A 20,000-nucleotide genomic window follows, 5' to 3' on the forward strand; every position below is an offset into this window, starting at 1 on the left:
TATGTGACTCTTCTTCCAGTATTTCAGCAGCTCACTCAAAATGAAATTTAAGATGTTACCACTAAATCAATTAAAACAGGACTCCCATGACTGTGATGATGCCTTTCACAGAAGAGCCTTGTCATTTTATTTTCAGCCTGAAATACAAGCACCGTGTATCATATTACTTCCATTTCTTTGTAAGTCTGTACATAAAATTCAGGCCAGGCACACTGGGTTGCATAATGCTTGGTTTTCATGCTCATGCCTCTGACACTGATGCCATCTCAACTTTTTATTTTTATTTTGGGAAATCTGTAACTGGGTTTGATCACAGCCTTTTATATTTCAAATGGTTTCTACTGAAGTTGCCACTTTCTCTTCTTCTTCTTGTCTTTTACACATTTACCTTTACACGCTCACACACACAGGGACACATACTAAAAAACAAACCAGCTGGTCCTGAATCATTCTGACATCTGCATACAGTGTACAGGGACCCGTGTTGCTATATCAGGAGAGGCTCAGCTGAGCTAACCCTAACTAATTCCGAGTATGCCTGTCATATACTTGAGACTGCCAGTAACTGCAGCAGTAAAGTTTTTGCATACTGATTTTATCTGTGCACAGAATATAAGTAAGCAATAAATTTAAGGAACAGAGGCTCCAAGACACATTTATTTAAATAACGTTCACAAACAGTTATAATAAAAAAAAAACCTCTATTGCACCTACAGTACACAAGAGTAAATGGATTGTACAAAAATATGTCATTTTTTTTAGAATAACATCATAAATGATTACTGTTATAGGTCAGTAATAAGACTAAACTTAGCATGCTATGTCTCCTGTACATGTATTATCAATATTTACAGTCATACATAATGAAAGTAATGGCGTCATCTTAATTCCAATATTACAAATCCTAACTTTTAATGTCATTAAGTGACCAAATGGAATATTAGCCCTATGAAACTTTGGAGTAAAACGAGCAACAGCAGTCTGTCAAACTACGGAGGCTTGAGTGATATCAATGGATAATTTATTTACAACGTTAACTGTGTGTTTTCCTGTAACATACCTCTACTACTTCAAGTTGCTTGCTAAGTATATTGCATTTTTGCACTGCATATTTCACTGATCGTCTTTCATGTCACTTTAAGAGTTAAAGTTTACTTGCTCATCTGACACTGCAGTTTCACAGTTCTGAGTCACATTAGCTTGATCCTTAAACCAGTTAATATAAACATCCTTAATGTTTCTATATCCTGTCGCCTATTGTTCTGCTGTCCTCACTACCCTCCCTTGCTTCTGATGTTCTTTCTTTTCCACATTCTCTCTGTGGTGTCTCCTGTTCCGGCTTTTCTTCATTTCCTGGATGTGTTTCCATTTGCCATTTCCTAAGCCTCGCCCTCGAACCCTCAACGGCCTCTTATCCAGCCACAGTGCATCGCAGTACTCTTCTAGAGAGCTGAAGGGAGAGCTCATCGCTCTCAGGTAGTCTTTATATCGCTGACGTGCCTCTGTTCCATGGTGTAGCCCCCCGGCAGAGTCGTCACTCGGCTTGGCTTTTCTGTCTAGCTGTCCATTTGTAACAACTTGTAGAGTGACACGGAGGAGAGTATGGGTGAAGTGTGTGTGCTCTTGAGCTACACAGATATACACACCGGCATCAGAAGCATGAAGGGAGCGAATTAGGAGACCTCTTTCCGTGTGAATTACTCGATCATCAAATCTGACCTGAGAGACAACAAGAAACATATAAGAGCTACATAATGCCAACCCACCACCACAAACCCCAGCTAACACATCACCCTCCTAGGGCTGTTCGATATAACGATATATATCGGATGACGATATAAAAACGTCTATCGTTTCACATTTTACGCTATCGTTTTTCGTGGTGTCGCAAAATAAACTGTTTACGGCAATATTTTTTCATTATTTTGATGGTCACTGTAGTGGCCATCAAAGAAAACAGCGGCCGTTATAACTTATGTCTAAAAATTTATTATTTCATGCATCAGTTAAAACACTCGACTCCAGGTACGACGCCCAGCTGGAAACACTTCACGCAAGTCGAGCTGCCCGAGATTCACAGAATTTACAGAAAATGTTACATTTTTGTGATTTATGTCGTTATCGGACGATAGATGTCTTAATATCGGGATATGAGATTTTGGTCATATCGCACAGCCCTACACCCTCCTCAAACACATACATTTCTGAAGATTTGTAACCAAGTTGTGTTGAACAAGGTAATGACCCCTAAAACGGGAAGCATATGGAATTAGGTGTGGCGAGTATAGTTCACGGCGTGGGTGGGCACAGGTCATTATGTGATGAGAGATCTTTAGATGCATAATAAAGAGTAAACGTTGAGCGCTGCTGGGAATGTATGTGCTTGTTGTTAAGGTAAGTGGCATGCTAATGTTTTTGGCCCTATTTCCGTCTAGCATCCACCACGGTTCATCGGATGATGTGACTGCTGTCAGAGCCTAAAAAAACAAAGCTGTGTTAAGAGGACACAGAAAGAGCATGAGGGAGTGAGTCCAGCATGTGTGAAAGTGTGGCTGCTTCAAAGGGATACCTCCCACAGCTGCACTTTGACCCCCAGAGGTGTAACTGATAAGAAATGCAGAATATTACCATGTCTTTTGCCCATGTGCTTGCTGTGGTCTTGTTTTACCATTTTTTTCTTACATACACAGGTGTCTCTGTGTGTGTGTGTGTGTGTGTGTGTGTGTGTGTGTGTGTGTGTGTGTTTGGATAGCTCTGTGGTGGTTTCCAGATCTGACACTAATGATGTGTAGTCAAGGCAGAGGCACACCCACAGGTTTCAGAGTCTTTCTGGATGTTGTCTTTTGCACACATTAGACCTACTAGCCAGTCTCATACCACATTCTCATTTCGTGACACACCTGACTGACTTGACAAAACATATGGTATACGTATTAAAAACATAAAAATCACACTTACGTGGCTCTCTGTCCTCTGCCTTTTAAAATCATCCAATTAGCATTCATGTGCCTATCTGATTGCTTTTTAAGTCGCCTGCACTCTTCCATCCAAAACCAAGGCATCTGTGACTAAATAGCAATGCCAGGCTTTTAAACTTAGCCAGATGGTCTGTCTTTATTTGTATGTGGATATGTCTGTGTGTGTCTGGGCATGCAATCACATCAGCAACTCCTACAAGGGAAAGCAATCCAGTGTATAGTGTATAGTGGTGTATAGCGTTCATAAACACACTTATGCTCTTTTGTTTTAACAACTTTGCATGAATGTGGAGTAAAGCAATGAAATGTTATTTAATGATGACGTTTAAACTGTTAAATGAAACACAGGCGAGAATATTTGCAGTCTACTTCTAAGTTAATTTGATGCTTTAAGTATCAAATTAAGAAATTCCCACCTAAGCTGAGAAATAGGTGCTTTGTGCTAATGAGCATTGAGCAACACATTTAACCTTTTCCATACTTTTCTTATTAGAGATTACCCAATGGGCTAGCATTGCAGGCTCCAGGAGGTAAACACGTGTGCACAAACATGATGTGTGAAAGATGGCAAAATTTCTTCTAGCTCACATCTTTAATAGCTGAGTTTTACTAGGAGATAAGAGGAGGCACTGGATAAGGAGATTATGAGTTGAGTAAGTTTTAGACTGGGCTGCAGGTGCTATGAACAGCTGGCTGAGGTTGCCTTTATCAAAACCCAGAAACACAGGAGGGAAAACTGTGGGAAATTGTGGACACAGCATGAAAGTTTTGAGGAAGCTAAGTAGGCAAGGAGTATTGGGGCAGGACGTGAGCAAAGATTAGGGTCGGGCTGAGGAGGAAGTTAACGGCCAGGGAAGATAAAAGGATGACAGAAGAAAACAGGGCAGAAAAGAAGAGATTGAAATGTGCAAGACACTTAAATGATCACATGCTTTGCAGCTGTGAGAACACATAAACCACCTTACACAGCTAGAAGGCCAAGATACAACTATTACACCCAACTAATGTAATAGGGATGTAGTTTCAATTCCGCATCCAAAAAAGGCCTAAAAACATAGATCCAAACTTTATACATAACACACATATCAGCAAACACACCATTGCCACTAGGTAATTAAAACAAAGAGAAAAATTAAGACAGTTAAAGAAATCAAATGGTATTAGTTGCAAGAATGCTATCTGAACATATTCAAGATATCGCCCACACAACTGACTATGAATTCCAACATCTGAAAAGTGTGCGCTCCTCTGACCTCCAGCTTGTTTTTCACTTGATCTCCATCCTTTTTATGATCAATGTTTGCTGCTTTGAAGCAGCACAATCTTGTGTTTACTATAATTGTACGTATAAACCGACATGACAAAGAAGTAAAAAGGCCAATAATTTAAGTACCAGAAATTATTATATAATTACTTTATGTTGTCTGAGTTCACAAACGAGAAAAAAAGTGTTTTAAGGCAATATTGCTCATAAACTACTTTGCTCTTCCACTGTTCAGTTTGCAAATGTATTTGGAAATACTATAGTATAATATATAGTAACTATGTATAGTCACATAATAATCTCATAATCATGCTCCAGCTTTGGCCGTGTTTTTTTGTAATTATTATTATTTTTAGCTTATATAGCTTCCCTGTATTTGTCTAATCCTTGTCATGATTATCTTATTATCATGTTTTTCTTTTAGCACTGTTTTCAACCTATACTCAAAATTATCTCCATTATATTTGTATTTTAACTCTTTTGCCTGCAAAGTACTTTTATGGTATGAATCCTAAGGAGCTATGTGCTTACTTAAAATTCAAAACACCTGAAATTTTAAATCACTTTTCTTTATTTGACTCCATCCAAGCCGCCATCACTTTGTCAACAGTGCAACAGGTCACATATTATTCATCCCTACACACACAAACACAGAAAACACCACATTGTGTTTATTGCACCAAAACCCGTGGCTGTCCCTGGGGAGTTCTCTGTTATAGTTTTTCACTGTAGGGGTACATAAAGAAACACAGACACATGCATTCATCCACCCACAGACAAAAAGCAGAGCTTTGTGCAGTGTGAGCCCATAAAGAAGCACATGGGTCTTTAGTGGCCTATGCACCTGTCACTGTGCTTACATTCACCCCTGAGAGAGAGGACAGAGCACAGTGGTAGGAGGAAATTAGTGTAGTGGGAAGTAGAGAGGTTAAGCACTAAAAGGGCCACTTGCAGTGGGTGCAGGATAGATTGTATGTTTGGATAGGGGGAGGGGAAGGCACTGAGGTGCTGAGTAAGCACATCTCTGTTGTCTCAATCAGGAGACAACTGTCATCATTATTTAGTTCCTTTCCACACCTCAAATACAAATATATTACCTCTTTCTGCTTTTATGCCTTTCTGTTCCCACCCTATTGTTTTTGCAATGGCTGGAAACTTTTCTGTCAAGGCCTTAGACATTATTAAAAATATGCGTATGCAGAGATTTTTAGTACAAATAATTGCTGAGAAGTTCAACACTCCAAAAGCAGTGCACATGAAGTCCGCTGTGGTGTGTTTTGATGTTTTGAAGCATTTCTGTGAGAAATTAGTGCCGCTGTAGCAAACACTGTTCCTAGGCACTCTAACCTTTCCCCACTTTTTGATGTAGGAAGAAAATAAATGCAACCCCTTCAACATGAACCCAAGAAAAGCAAAAGACTTTCAGACTACAGAAGGAGAGCTGAATCTATGAAAAATGCAGTAATATTCTAACCTCCTCTCTGCGTTCAGATTCCAGTCTTTGCATGTACCATCGAATCCGGGCCTGCTGAGATTTGGGGATACACTCGAAAAATGTGGAGTTGCTCTGCACCCCAAAGAGAATTTTCTCCTCCACACTCCCAGTACCAAGACCTGTAAAAACCAAAAGTAGTGTCTATGTTTTCTCAGGTTCTAACAAAGATACAGTATCTGATGTATGTCTCATAATTAGATTATTTTTTGTGACAATTATGCAGTACCAGGCAAAGGACATCACTGTCATTAAAAACATGTTTGTTGCATGACATGAAAACCCCAACAATGGATACACAAGCACACAAATTTCAGCTGTGTCAGCCAACATGAAAGTATCTTGGACATATTGTCATATTTCTTTGAAAAACTTCCGTTCTCTGTTGATTCTGTCTCTTCATGTGATCCCAATCTGACTCTGTAATCTTGACATCGGAGCTCCGTGGGAGCCATACCATCTGTTGCAGGATTTTTTTGTCTTTCTTGACACTGTTTATAGTTCTTCTTGAATCTGTCTGCGGGTTTAGGTTCATTATCAAGCAGACAGAATTTGAAGTGATCAGATGCTTTCCTGATTTTTTAAGAAATGCTTTACAAAAACAAACAGTGGCCGAACCCCTTAAGACATAAAGTGTACATACTGTCTTCTGTGTCCCAGCACTGCATGGCAGGGTCTCCATTCTTGATGTCCTGTCTTCTAGCTCGCCTTGCAAGTAAACACAGAAACAAAGCAAAAAACAAGGAAGCGTATGACCACTTTAGTCTTCAGTATTGAGATGCAGAATTTAAAGTATAAAGAACTTATATGCTTTACGCTCACAGTCCAGTATTCTCCACGAGGGGAGTTTCACAAAATTAGCATCTAGCTAATTTAATATACATTGTGTACATTATATTAGTAGATTATCCACTCATGAAGTCCTTATCAGACATTTATCTGAATTCTATTCTATGAATTACAATTTTAGCATCACCATATTATCACAGTTAAAGGTTCGACAGGAATTAGACATTATAAAACAAACAGCCATAATTAGCCAAAAAAGCCAAAATCAAAGTTGGTAATAACACTGTTATATGAAAATTATGTGAAATTCTTTTCAGTCATTAAAGTAAGTAAATCCAGATTGATGTTAACACTGCAACATGCGAAAACTGAAAAACAAAACAAAACAAAAATCAGAAAAAGGGTTTTTAATACCTTTATTTGTGTTTCTCAATACTGCATTTTGTAAATCAGTCAAACAAATAGTTATTAAAATGAATGTTTCTGACACACTTCACGTGAATGCCAAATTTGCCATTACTTGTGATAAACCTGTGAAGAAATTGTCTGAGAATTACTATTTTTTCAAAAGCACTTAAAATGTAGGGAGGCATTAGCTTTATAGTTGTATAGCTAAAGAAGAAGAACCACTCCATTTTATTCCATAAGATAATCTTGTCTATCACTACAATAGGATATCAAAAAAAAAATAATAATATATATATATATATATATATATATATATATATATATATATATATCACTACGCTATCCAGCCTTTGGAACAGAGGATCGCAAGTTCGATTCCCGCCTGGGGCGTCTGTATCCAGTAAGGGTCCTAAGGCTAGACCCCCTATGCTAAGCAAGCCTACCGCAGACATGAGCGAGACAGATAAATATGAAAGCATGCCGGCTCGGACGTCGCCCGGATCAACAAGGTCCGCGTCAGGTGTTGAGGAACCAGGGCACCCTGATGAAAAGTGGGCTACTGGAACAAGAAGGCATCGGTGGGCAAGAGACGAAAACAGAGCGTTGTTGGAATGAGATGTTGTTAATGCAGCACTACGGACAATACCTACAACCACGATTACCGACACTAACAAACTGATCTACAATACGGCAGCAGTGATCAGTGAGATGCTTGGCTACAAGTTGAACAGCCACAAGGGGCAGTACCCTCCATGGAGAAGGAGGCTAGAGGGCAAGATCAAAGTAGCACGGAGGGAGGTTAGCCAACTAACGGAGCTGCAGAAAGGTGCGACAAAGAAGGTGCATAAGAAATACAGCAAGCTGTCCATACCTGAGGCCTTGGAAACTGCCAAGCAAAGACTCACAGCCTTGGCCAGCCGCTTGAGGAGGTACACCAGTGAGATAGAAGGCAGGAGAATAAACCAGCTGTTCTCCACAGAACCAGCAAAGGTGTACTCTCAGTGGCAAGGGAACAATAAGAGAACAGCACCACCAAGGCTGGAGACGGAGCAATACTGGAAGAGCATATGGGAGAAGGACGCAACCCATAACGGCAATGCTCAGTGGCTAGTGGATCTGAGGGCAGACCATAGCGACCTCCCTGAACAGGGTCCAGTAACCATCACAGTGGCAGATATCCAAGAAAGGGTCTCCAGTATGAAGAGTTGGACAGCACCAGGGCCCGACATGGTTCACGCCTACTGGCTAAAGAAGTTGACTGCACTCCACGAGCGTCTGGCAGCACAAATGAACCAGCTGCTAGTTAACGAGAGACACCCGGAATGGCTAACTGAAGGTCGGACGGTCCTGATCCCCAAGGACCCCAAGAAGGGACCGGTCCCCTCCAACTACCGACCAATAACCTGCCTCAGTACTACATGGAAGCTCCTGTCAGGCATCATATCGGCTAAGCTGAACAGGCACATGGGTCAATACATGAGTGGGACACAGAAAGGAATTGGCAAGAATACCAGAGGCGCAAAACACCAGCTACTGGTAGACAGAACAGTCAGCCGAGACTGCTTTCTATCTTTCTACGTAGCACTCATAATTCTTATTCTCATGTATATATCTCATGTATATCTCATGCACATATCTTTCTTTCTACATAGCACTTTAATTCTTATTGTCTGCACTGAAGCACCGCAGCAATTTCCTAATGTTGTAAACCTCAACATCTGGCAATAAACCCATTCTGATTCTGATTCTGATTCTGAAGACCAGACTGACCAACCTGTGCACTGCCTGGATTGATTACAAGAAGGCCTATGACTCAATGCCCCACAGCTGGATACTGGAATGCCTAGAATTGTACAAGATCAATGGGACCCTAAGAGCCTTCATCAGGAACTCAATGGGGATGTGGCGTACAACACTAGAGGCCAACTCCAAGCCCATAGCACAAGTCACCATCAAGTGCGGGATCTACCAAGGAGATGCTCTGTCCCCACTGCTGTTCTGCATAGGCCTGAACCCCCTCAGTGAGATCATTAACAAGACTGGCTACGGATACCAACTACGGAACGGAGCAGTTGTCAGCCACCTCCTGTACATGGATGACATCAAGCTGTATGCCAAGAGTGAACGAGACATCGATTCACTGATCCACACTACCAGGCTATACAGCAATGACATTGGAATGTCGTTCGGACTGGAGAAGTGTAGTAGGATGGTAACAAAGAGAGGGAAGGTAGTCAGAACTGAGGGGATTGAACTACCAGAAGGCAACATTGCAGATGTAGAGGACAGTTACAAGTACCTGGGGATCCAGCAGGCGAATGGGAACCATGAAGAGGCTAGAAAAGCTGCAACCACCAAGTACCTGCAGAGGGTCAGGCAAGTCCTAAGGAGTCAGCTGAATGGTAAGAACAAGATCCGGGCCATCAACACCCATGCCCTACCCGTGATCAGGTACCCTGCTGGGGTAATAGGCTGGCCAAAGGAGGAGATAGAAGCCACTGACATAAAGACAAGAAAGCTCCTTACCATGCATGGAGGGTTTCACCCCAAGTCCAGCACCCTGAGGCTGTACGCTAAGCGGAAGGAAGGGGGCCGGGGACTGGTGAGTGTCAGCACCACAGTCCAGGATGAGACAACGAACATCCAAGAATACATTGGGAAGATGGCCCCAACTGACCGAGTGCTCAGTGAATACCTCAGGCAGCAGAAACCCAAGAAAGAGGAGGGAGACGAGGAACCATCATGGAAGGACAGGCCCCTGCACGGTATGTACCACCGGCAGATAGAGGAGGTGGCTGATATCCAGAAATCCTACCAGTGGCTGGACAAAGCTGGACTGAAAGACAGCACAGAGGCACTAATCATGGCAGCACAAGAACAAGCTCTGAGTACAAGATCCATAGAGGCTGGGGTCTATCACACCAGGCAAGACCCCAGGTGCAGGCTGTGTAAAGATGCCCCAGAGACAATCCAGCACATAACAGCAGGGTGCAAGATGCTAGCAGGCAAGGCATACATGGAACGCCATAACCAAGTGGCCGGCATAGTGTACAGGAACATCTGTGCCGAGTACAACCTGGAAGTCCCAAGGTCAAAATGGGAGATGCCCCCAAGGGTGGTGGAGAATGACCGATCTAAGATCCTGTGGGACTTCCAGATACAGACGGACAAAATGGTGGTGGCTAACCAACCGGACATAGTGGTGGTAGACAAACAGAAGAAGACGGCCGTAGTGATCGATGTAGCGGTTCCGAATGACAGCAATATCAGGAAGAAGGAACATGAGAAGCTGGAGAAATACCAAGGGCTCAGAGAAGAGCTCGAGAGGATGTGGAGGGTGAAGGTAACGGTGGTCCCCGTGGTAATCGGAGCACTAGGTGCGGTGACTCCCAAGCTAGGCGAGTGGCTCCAGCAGATCCCGGGAATAACATCGGAGATCTCTGTCCAGAAGAGCGCAGTCCTGGGAACAGCTAAGATACTGCGCAGGACCCTCAAGCTCCCAGGCCTCTGGTAGAGGACCCGGGCGTGCTGGGTGTTTTTATTTTTATTTATATATATATATATATATATATATATATATACACACACACACACACACACACACACACACACACACACACACACACACACACACACACACACACACACACACACACACAGAGTTGAGGGCATCATCTTGTTGGCATTTTTATCTGTTTTCCTGCAAAAACATTTAGAGTGTACCAGTTTTGGGTTTTTTTTTTTAAAGAAGAAAGAAACAAGTTTCTTTGACCTCTGACTTGTGTTGCTCACTTGGGCTCCTTCAGTTTGTATTGATTTCTTCCTCCACTTCCTGCTAGTCCTGTGTGGTGGGACATCTGTAGCCTACATTCCCTGACACTCTGAAGGTCTGCTTTCAAAGAGCCCTGGAGGCCTCCACTATTGTACAAACCATAACAAAATCCCTACTGGGCAATAATATGGCACTATGAACCCAAACTGTAGGGCACAGTTTGTTCAGAGCTTGGATTCATGCAAGCAAGCTCACAAACAAAAACACAGAACAGGATTTGATTTTCACCTTAAGGACCACACTCTGCAAGTGTGGAATGACAGTGTCAGCCGAAAACACGCTGAAACATCTTTAATCATTGCCTGAGAAAATAATTACCTAATGGCTTGGAAAATATTGTGAGGTGAAGAGAATGAAAACAGAAAAAAAATTTAGGGAGAGCTATGAACGTCTGAGAGTTCCAGCATTAAGAACTAGCCTTGGAAACACACACAAACAGACACACCCCCTGGCAAACTATGGAACCAACGAGTCAGTGTTCACCGGTCCACATTTGCACTCTAATGATTTCCTTTTATTTTGGGGTTTGTTCAGATACTTGTTTCAGGCTTACTGCTTTGAATTAATGCATGAGGACATTTCAAAAATACAAAAGTACTACAAGTGTCATGTGCATACCTCTTAGAGGCAGGGATATATCGTGCGCATGTGTGTCCATCCCAGGCACAGTAGGGATCTCGTGCCAGGCAGCATTCAGCACAAGCCTGGCCATATAGGTGGCATCTGCTGAGTGAAACCTGGGCTAGACCCTCACTTGAACCCACGTAGAGCTGTTGCTATGGTAAAACACAACATTGCTTCAAGACATACAAACATACAAAGCACCTTCAACTTTAACAATTGTACATCATCAACAGAGGACATATCACTATGTTGCGTAAATAGTTAATTAGTTAAGTCTGCTAAAGCTAAAACTATTTTTTATGGAAAAAATATTTGTTCTATATTAAAATTATATTTATTAAAAAGTTTTCCTCTTTCCGCATTAACATTCTTCATCTATCAGAACATGTTTGCTTTAAATGAATCACACAGAGATTTAAAGATTTCCCCTTCTTAGCATAACATTTTCTTTGTACACTATGTACTATTTTTATAAAGAAAAAGATTCTACGCAACATTAAATACACTACATTTAAACTGCTCTGAGTGAGTAAAAACCGGCTTCCACTAAATTCTTGATCTGTTGCAGATAAAAATCACATTACAATACAGAACGAAGATGGCATTAATCAACAGAAACAAGGCTGCTAGGACAACAAAACATAAACACCTACACAGAACAGTAGACTACAGACGGAAGGCCTTGAGTGAACTATGTGAGGTGATACTTGTGATTTGAAGGCATTTTTGCTTCAGTGTAGTATGGGATGTAATTACAGAGTTGGCACTGAAACAAGTTCATATAAAACAGATCTGGTAGTTTCTTGAAGTTGTTTCACCAGCTTCGTCAGCTCTAAGCTTGGAATTTAAGAAGAAGCTTCTTGGATAAGAAGTGAAACGTCTTCAAGAAACTTAAAGAAATCTTTGCTGCTCTAAAAAGTTCGGTTGCAAGGTTGCTATTGATCTAGTATGCTTTAGTGCATAGTCTTCATATGGTTTCCTTTGTGGTGTAGGACCAATTTAAGATAGCGTATACTGCTGAAAGAATGGCTGCATATAGATATGAGTCTGATATATTTTTTATTTTATTAAAAGCACATGGTTAAGTTTCTTAAATGATTACTACTTTTTGAAAATCAGGTTATAACTTAAAGAATACTCCAAGATATTCTTAGGTTTCTGTGAAGGCTGACATTTGGCTTGCAAAATGAATAGGCTGAATTTCGCAGTTGCAACTGGATCTAGTCTGACTCGCCTCAAAACTCTAGCGGGCAGGCACACAGACACAGGTCAAACACTGTTGGTGATTAATGGAAGCTGTGATTGGGGTTGAAGTGTCTACTGACATTCCTGACCCTTATATAATGAGGCGTAAGGGTGAGAGAGCTACAAGAAAATGGGGAAGACTACAGACAGAGAGGAAAACCAAAACATGAATAACAAGATAAAAACTATATGATTTGTGCCACACAAGCCATGTGCATATAACTTAATGCATGTGGCTTAATCGAAGCGAAGAGCAAATTTGCACGAACAATTGCACAAAGTGTGCAGAACAAACCTGTTTAGACGAGATCTCCAAACTAAGGATAGGCGAGGGATTCTGCAAAAAGAAAACAAACTCCATCAACTTAAAAGCTAATGGATATAAATTATTGGAGGTCAGTTATGTATTCATTACATATAAATATTTCACTGTCTTATAAGTCACTGACAGCTACACTATGAGGAAACAAAACTCAGCAAATCAGTGTGTAACATATGTGTGTATTTATTTGAATAACTGTGTTTTGAACTAAACCTGGAACACTTGAAGCTCTTCAAGAACCACTTCCTCTGTTGACCAGTTTTCTTGAGTGATGCTCACTACCTTAAGAATGGAGCCAACATCTAGGAGAGTGAGACAGAAAGAAAGAGGGGTGAAATTACCACCAGAATATCTTCAGAGAGTTGCTTGAAGCATATAAAACATAGACTGCATATGTTCATTTCACCCTACACAAAATCTGTCCAATGCCAACGAAAACAACAAGTAATATACTGCCCTCTGCTGGTCAAATGTTGACTTTCACAAAAACTAGGAGGAGAGGTGTGACTCACCTGTTCCCACGAACATAACCTCATACTGGCCATCATCTGCCAAAACTCTGTCCACCACAATGTGAGTCAAGGTGTAGTCAACTTTGACACGTGTGAACACAGGACGACCAGTGAGAGGGTAGACAGAGTGATACATCAGAGGGTGGAATCGAATAAATCTGACAACTTCATCCGGGAAGTCTTTAGTGGTCTTGATCTTTGGATCATATGTTTTGCTTGGGCACTAAAATTACAAAAAAATCACAGCTGATTAGTGACCGTGTTTTCTATATTTCCTTCCACCAGTTCAACTATGGAGCAGATTCACTCAAACAATTTATTGGTATGTGTCTCCTTCTAGAGGCTAAAATAAGAACAGCAGGAGACAAAGCATATGTGAAACATCTGTTTCACACTTGATGTCAGCACCAAATTGTCCATCACATTACTTCGCTTAATTAATCTTTTTTTTTTAAACAAAATGAAACATGAATCTGATTAACTTCTCAAGTAACCTCATCAAAGTGTAAGTGAAGGTCATGCATTACCAGGCTGCATGTGCAGATGTAAGTATGCCCTCCAGCAAACCTTTACATTAAAGCCATGTTTATAATTTTTCGATTAGGAGGAAAATTAAACACCTTATCCAATATATGGAAACAGAATAGCTAACAGTGATAAGTGCAGAAGGTACAGATGATTTCTTTTCTTTTTTTTCCTTTATGCTCTTCTCTTTGGCATACAACATACCGTTCCAGGACGGGGATATGGTATCCTCCCCTCATATTCTACCCAGCGGTGGTCAGGCCCCTCCTTGTGGGCATAAGGTCCATTAAACACAGCCCTTATGTCTGCCATGCTATAAACACACACTGCTGAGCCACGGAAAATGGAACTGGAGGAAAAGTAAAAAGAACAGGTCAGGTTAATGCTTGGAGAAACAGGAAAGGACCTGAGGTTGTGTTGATAAAAATCATACCTAGAGGTTGTGAAGACTGCATACACTATGGGGTTTTTGTCATCTCTGGTTGGGAGTAGAAAGACATCCTCTACAAAATAAAAAAGAATGAAAAAGGTTTTTTTTTTGTTATCAATAACCAAACAGAAAAGATTTAGGCGAGCATCCAACAATAAATTGCAGTATTGAAGAACTGCAGTTGGTAGCACCATTAGCCATGTGGTACTGTTGATGCATTTCCGTCCTTGTATGAAATTTTCTCCGAAGACAATTTTTAGAACATATAACTGACTTTATTGACCAGATTTTCAGTTTTTAATCTTACAGTCACTTACGGAGCTGATCAAAGTGTGTGTCCACGCCATCTGGCCCAGGGATGGAACACACAAGTCTGGCTTTGAGGAAGGTTGTCCATTTATTGGTCAGACTCCTCAGCCCACCCACATCATTCTGAAACACAACCACACACTCTGTAACAAACCATCGTCGGAGAGTGCAGCTGTCCAACGCGGCTGAACACGAACTGTAATTAATAATATACATTTGAGCATAAACACTGTAATCCAGCCAATGCGGTTGGAAAGACAACACAGAGCATCATAGACTGACTCAGGTTTCCTTCACTAATTATGAAAATAAACAAGTGAACCACATGCCTCTGGAATACATTTGCTTGTTTAACTTGCACAAAGAAGACCTTCAGTCAGGAGTAACTGAAAAGTGAAAGGAAAACACTGAGAAGGGTGAAAAACATAAAAGGAAAACGAACGAAGGGGAAGTGCAGCGTGATGAAGGGGAGAATTCAAATGCTGATTAATAATGCAGGTTTTACTTTAGCATATGAATTGCTGTTTTAAATTGAGACCTTTGACTGAGGTATGGTAAGAGGGTTCAAGTGTATCTCCTTGTCACGCATTGAAAACTTAAAAGACCCCCCTTGTTAAGCTTAGCCAAGTGGTGTAGAAAGGGCTGTTATGGTTTAACACACAAAAAACACACTTGTGCTTAAGAGACCCCCCAAAATGTAAGCACTTAATGGGGATCTTTCACAATGGTGATAATCTTCAAAGAGGATTGATGTAAGGAGCTATCATTCACAATGCAGATAATGAATATGAACCAAAGTACAAAGTACATGAGAGACACATGGCTCAGAGAAGAAAGGGCCGTAATTCAGACGAATCTCCTTCCAGTCTGCTTTACGGCTTATTCTCAAGTCATAACCACACTGAAAGCTTTTTTCTAAGAATGCAGTCCTGGATCGTGCATGCTAATATTAAACTGCCATGTCACCTAGTTCCACTCTGAGAACTAATTGGACACTGTGTTATAATGCCTGGTCTGTTACATAGAGTTGAATCTTTTGATTTCTGGATTTTGTCATTTATTGGCTGTTTTCTGTTTGGTCTTATAGCTTGGTTGTTTTTTTAAGTATAGGTTGAGGGCTTGATTCCTGTTTTGATTTCATTTTTCATCCTCACAGTTATGTTTAAGCATCTTTGAAAAGGTGATTTACAGTGGCTTGTAAAAGTATTTGGCCCCCTTGAACTTGATCTTGTCTCCCTCTCTTGATTGCCTATATCCGTCTAGTTTGCCCCAGCTGTCTCCACTTCTATAGTCTCTATTTTGTTATTTTTCTTATGCACTTTGTATTTATGGACTTTTCATCAGCCATAATAAATGGCTTGCTTTTTGTTGTGTTTAGTCTGCCTCTTGCGACACACGGCGTGGTGCACAGAGAGCCTCAGATCATGCAACTGCACTGCTTATGCCCACAGTCAGCGGTGCAGCTAAACTTATAGTTGTTTTGACGTGCTGTCAAACAGAACCTAAGTGGCAGTGACACATTATCATCAAAGGTCTTTCAGAAAAGAAATTACCTATATTGACCTCAGTGACTGACTAGGTAGTAAAAACACAGCAAACATAAGAATTCTAACCATGATTTACTGCTCCAGACAGAGTTGGATGACCACAAAAGAATTGGGATAAAATTGGGAACGGTTCCTCCCAGCCAAAGATTCACACCCGATCAGGACACCATCTCTTATTTTACAAGGTCCTATCTACTTTAGGCTGTCTTTTCAAGCACCAGTTCTCTGCACCTACCACATCACTACCTGGGCCTCAGCATCCATGTACAGCATCATACTGTCTTTCATTGGCTTTGCTGTTGCTCATTAGTTATACTGTACCAGCCCCTTCACCCCTCCACCATATATCTCCTACTTTCCACACCTCTCTCCTGTAATATCTCACCTTGCACACACGAGCCACTCGGGAGAGGATGCTTTTGTCGTTGCCTTCCCAGGACACCTCGCGGAAGAAAAAGTATACTTTATCATCATCTGGATTGTAGGTGTCTGCAATGGGATGGGCAGCTATAAACCTGGCCTCTGAAGACACAGAATGGAGAAGACAGAGGAAATAGCATTAAAATGAGTCATAATGGTTTTGGCATGAACTGCAGTCTTAAGGTAGCATTAAAACTACACTTAGCATGTGTTTATTTACAGTCGTCTTCTATTTCTGCAGAGAGATTTGATGTATTACTCTCTCTTTACTAAGTGTAAAGCTGAAATGGGCTGAACATAAACTGCACTTAGGTACATGCAGCAATTGTAAAAGAAGATTTAATTGACTTTAAAAGCAGTTTTGTTTAAATTTACATGATTTTCAGTATGTCAGGCAGTATCAATTATGCATCAGTGCAGCATAAAGATACTCTTACACACCCTGGGTTAAACATCTGATTTATATGTGAGCATCTATGACAAGTGTATATGTCCTGTACTTAAAATCTTTGTTACTGGTTTTTTTGGCCTCTTTGGGACGTGAAAGCAATCTATCAACATGAAACTGACACGATACTTCTGGATGTTTTAGCAAACATTTAAAAACTGAATAATGCAAAGGGAAGTACCTGCTGTGGTTAGACACAATGCTGATGCAAAGGTGACAGTAAAGCAGGACAGCTGTGAATGCAACAATTGCAAAAGAAGATACAGCAGAAAAAACTTCAAACAGTCCAGACATCTGAATGGAACAAAAGAGTTGAGAGATAATTCTATGTCTAAAATGTTTTTGATTGTGAAAAAATTAAAAAATAAAACTGTCACGGGCCTATGAATAAGAATATATTATGTTTTATGTGATGATCCTGTGTGTATGTGCAAAATTTAATCTGTACACTTGCTAATTATCAAATGGATAATTAATACTTACAATACAGTTAAACTGCACAAAGCATGTTTGCCTCTGAAAATTACTGGAGGGCAAATAGGTTATTTTTGGATTGATTTTAACTGTTCAAGCTACTAAGAATTATTAGTAAGCACAATTTTCAACTGCATTTACGGCACTGGACACTGTATTAAAACAACAAGTGCTACATATGATGTAGGAAAATAGCAGTGAGGAGAAACAACAGCATGTTGCCATCAGGAGGGAACAAGCCCAAAAGTTTAAACGTTACAGTGACATTACATCAACATTAGCTCGACACCTAGAAGCCAAGCCAACCACTAGAGGGTGATTCCCCAACTGGAACGGCTTAATGCATTATAGCTAACACATGGGACAGAAGGTCATTGCTAGTCATGAAAAGATGTTTCACTGAAACACCGAAACACTCCAAGAAATGGGAAAACGAGACGGCCGCCCTGTGTCGACACTCACTGTTTACACACACCGACAGAGAGGGAGAGGGAGAGAGAGAGCGCGCATTACTCCAAAAATCTCTGACTGTGTAGTTGTGAAATGTGGAGACCATGTGTAAGGATTTAGGTTCTAGTGACAACTGTTGATACATGACAGTCCATCAGTGGCTATAAAACACTGCAAACAGGAGATGATGCATGCAGAGAAGGTCACTCCTCAGTCCTAAGTGATGACTGTGCATACCCCTGGCTAACATGCGGTGTGACTAGGACTGTGAACTTTGTGGCACACTGTAAATTCCCCCATAGGCGTGGTCCTGGCTCAGCTATGGCAATCATATAAAAGTTCCAGCTAAATGAGTAAGTGGGCGGTTTCCTTCCCTCTGGAATGCCAATAACCATCCTGAGGGCACAGAGAGGCTCTTTGTATCAGTAGAGAGGCCAGAAGTTATGCGAAAAAGCAATAACAAGTTTGGAGTGCAGTCAGCCTGTTAACGTGGATGTGTGCAAGCATGTGTGTACCATTGATCCAGTAGTCTTCAGAGATGTCTGTGCGTATGTAGTGTTGGTCAGGAGGAGGGCCTAGGGAGCGTGTGAACGTTGTATCTTTGCCCAGGAAGTCTGAAGATGTGCCCGCATACAGGTACTGATCTAAATAGAAGCACAGTAGACTTAGAAAACAAATCTTACAGCTTTTTTTTTAAATATATACAGAGTGAGTAAGATTTCAATTAACATACTGAAACAAGCACATGCAAGAGACACAATTGTTTTGCATTTGTCTGCCAAGTAACTTTGTTGTTGCTGCAGAGACACGTAAGCTTGTGTCTTTCTTGGCCCCCAAAAATGGGAGAAGAGGGCTGACAAACAAAGACGTGAATACAAATTCATTGCAAATAACTGAGTGAAGTGAAGCGTGGCGCTCTGCAGCTATAAAATTCTCGCTCAATAAAAGATAAGGCAGGTAGAGGACTGCTTTGTACAATGTCACCTATGTTATCTTACCTGTGAGGACTGATGTAAATGGCTGCAAGGGATCAAAAGGACATTTCAACCTGCCAGACTCCTCTGTATTAGACAGCAGCTTCAAAACGCCATCCTGAGAGACAAAATTAAGAGGATTCACAAACGTAAGCCTATTTATCAACTCTAGTCAAAATGTTTCCTGTTAAGATCCACTCATGCCCACTTTACCTTTTTGTGGCCAGTGATTTCAATGAATGCACAAGTGGGGTGGAAGGCCCCTGTCCCACAGGCATAGACATGTGTTCGGTTGTAATTGTGAAGGACCCTGATAAAATTTGCACATTCCAGCTAGAACAAGCAGGGACAGAAAAAGAACATGTATGAGGTACACTGGAAGGACTGATTGAACACATACATTTAGTAATCACAGAAACTTAAACTCTATAGATTTCTTTAGAAACACTTACATTTTCATTTTTGCCAGCCAGTTTGCACATTTCCACGTTTTCCTTCAGAGCAGGCCAGTGAATCTAATAACCGATAAATCAGAAATATTTCACTTCTTACAATATAACCAGAATGTGAGCATTCAGCTTCAATTTACAGAAGACCTGTTGCAGTTCTTTATAGTTTGCATGCTATGCTAAAATATTTAAGTTCTAAAGATTAAATTTTTTTATTTGTGACAAACATTCCATGAATAGCTGTTACTTTTGAGAATATAGAGTAGGATACAAGATTTTCTGGATTTCTTTTAGATCCTTTAACCTGATTCTTTTTTAATGAATCATTTAAGTTAAAAAGTTAAAAACAAGAGCAGGCCCCTGAACGCTCAAACTTTTTTTCCTTTGCTTTAAATAGTATTTTATTTCATTCTATTTTTACACCGAAATATGCTAAACGTAAAATGAAACGAATAATAACTACACAATGTTTTCCCTTTCATCTCTATCCATATCTAAATAACAAATG

The 20,000-nt window shown here is 40.8% G+C and overlaps 1 protein-coding gene across 2 annotated transcripts in view; it reads right to left on the reverse strand.

The window, feature by feature from the left end:
• Positions 1–639: 639 nt before the first annotated feature.
• sema3d (sema domain, immunoglobulin domain (Ig), short basic domain, secreted, (semaphorin) 3D) overlaps positions 640–20,000 on the reverse strand; it is a 30,211-nt gene continuing 10,850 nt past the window's right edge. For both annotated transcript variants that reach the window (XM_086298497.1, XM_086298498.1), the window contains exons 4-18: positions 19,496–19,558; positions 19,257–19,376; positions 19,068–19,161; positions 18,585–18,713; positions 16,663–16,799; positions 14,739–14,853; positions 14,425–14,494; positions 14,196–14,340; positions 13,467–13,689; positions 13,168–13,256; positions 12,928–12,969; positions 11,382–11,539; positions 6,378–6,442; positions 5,717–5,856; positions 640–1,719 (exon numbers count right to left, since the gene is read on the reverse strand). In XM_086298497.1, the coding sequence (XP_086154623.1) occupies positions 1,255–1,719; positions 5,717–5,856; positions 6,378–6,442; positions 11,382–11,539; positions 12,928–12,969; positions 13,168–13,256; positions 13,467–13,689; positions 14,196–14,340; positions 14,425–14,494; positions 14,739–14,853; positions 16,663–16,799; positions 18,585–18,713; positions 19,068–19,161; positions 19,257–19,376; positions 19,496–19,558 (2,055 nt within the window). In that variant the 3' untranslated portion in view covers positions 640–1,254. The remainder of the gene's footprint in view (positions 1,720–5,716; positions 5,857–6,377; positions 6,443–11,381; positions 11,540–12,927; positions 12,970–13,167; positions 13,257–13,466; positions 13,690–14,195; positions 14,341–14,424; positions 14,495–14,738; positions 14,854–16,662; positions 16,800–18,584; positions 18,714–19,067; positions 19,162–19,256; positions 19,377–19,495; positions 19,559–20,000) is intronic.

The sequence above is a fragment of the Aulonocara sp. 'chitande type north' Nkhata Bay genome, linkage group LG7 (assembly GCF_057382095.1).
Source record: "Aulonocara sp. 'chitande type north' Nkhata Bay isolate Kocher_YH1m ecotype deep benthic linkage group LG7, A_spYH_male_GT1.1, whole genome shotgun sequence".
Taxonomy (NCBI): Eukaryota; Metazoa; Chordata; class Actinopteri; order Cichliformes; family Cichlidae; genus Aulonocara; species Aulonocara sp. 'chitande type north' Nkhata Bay.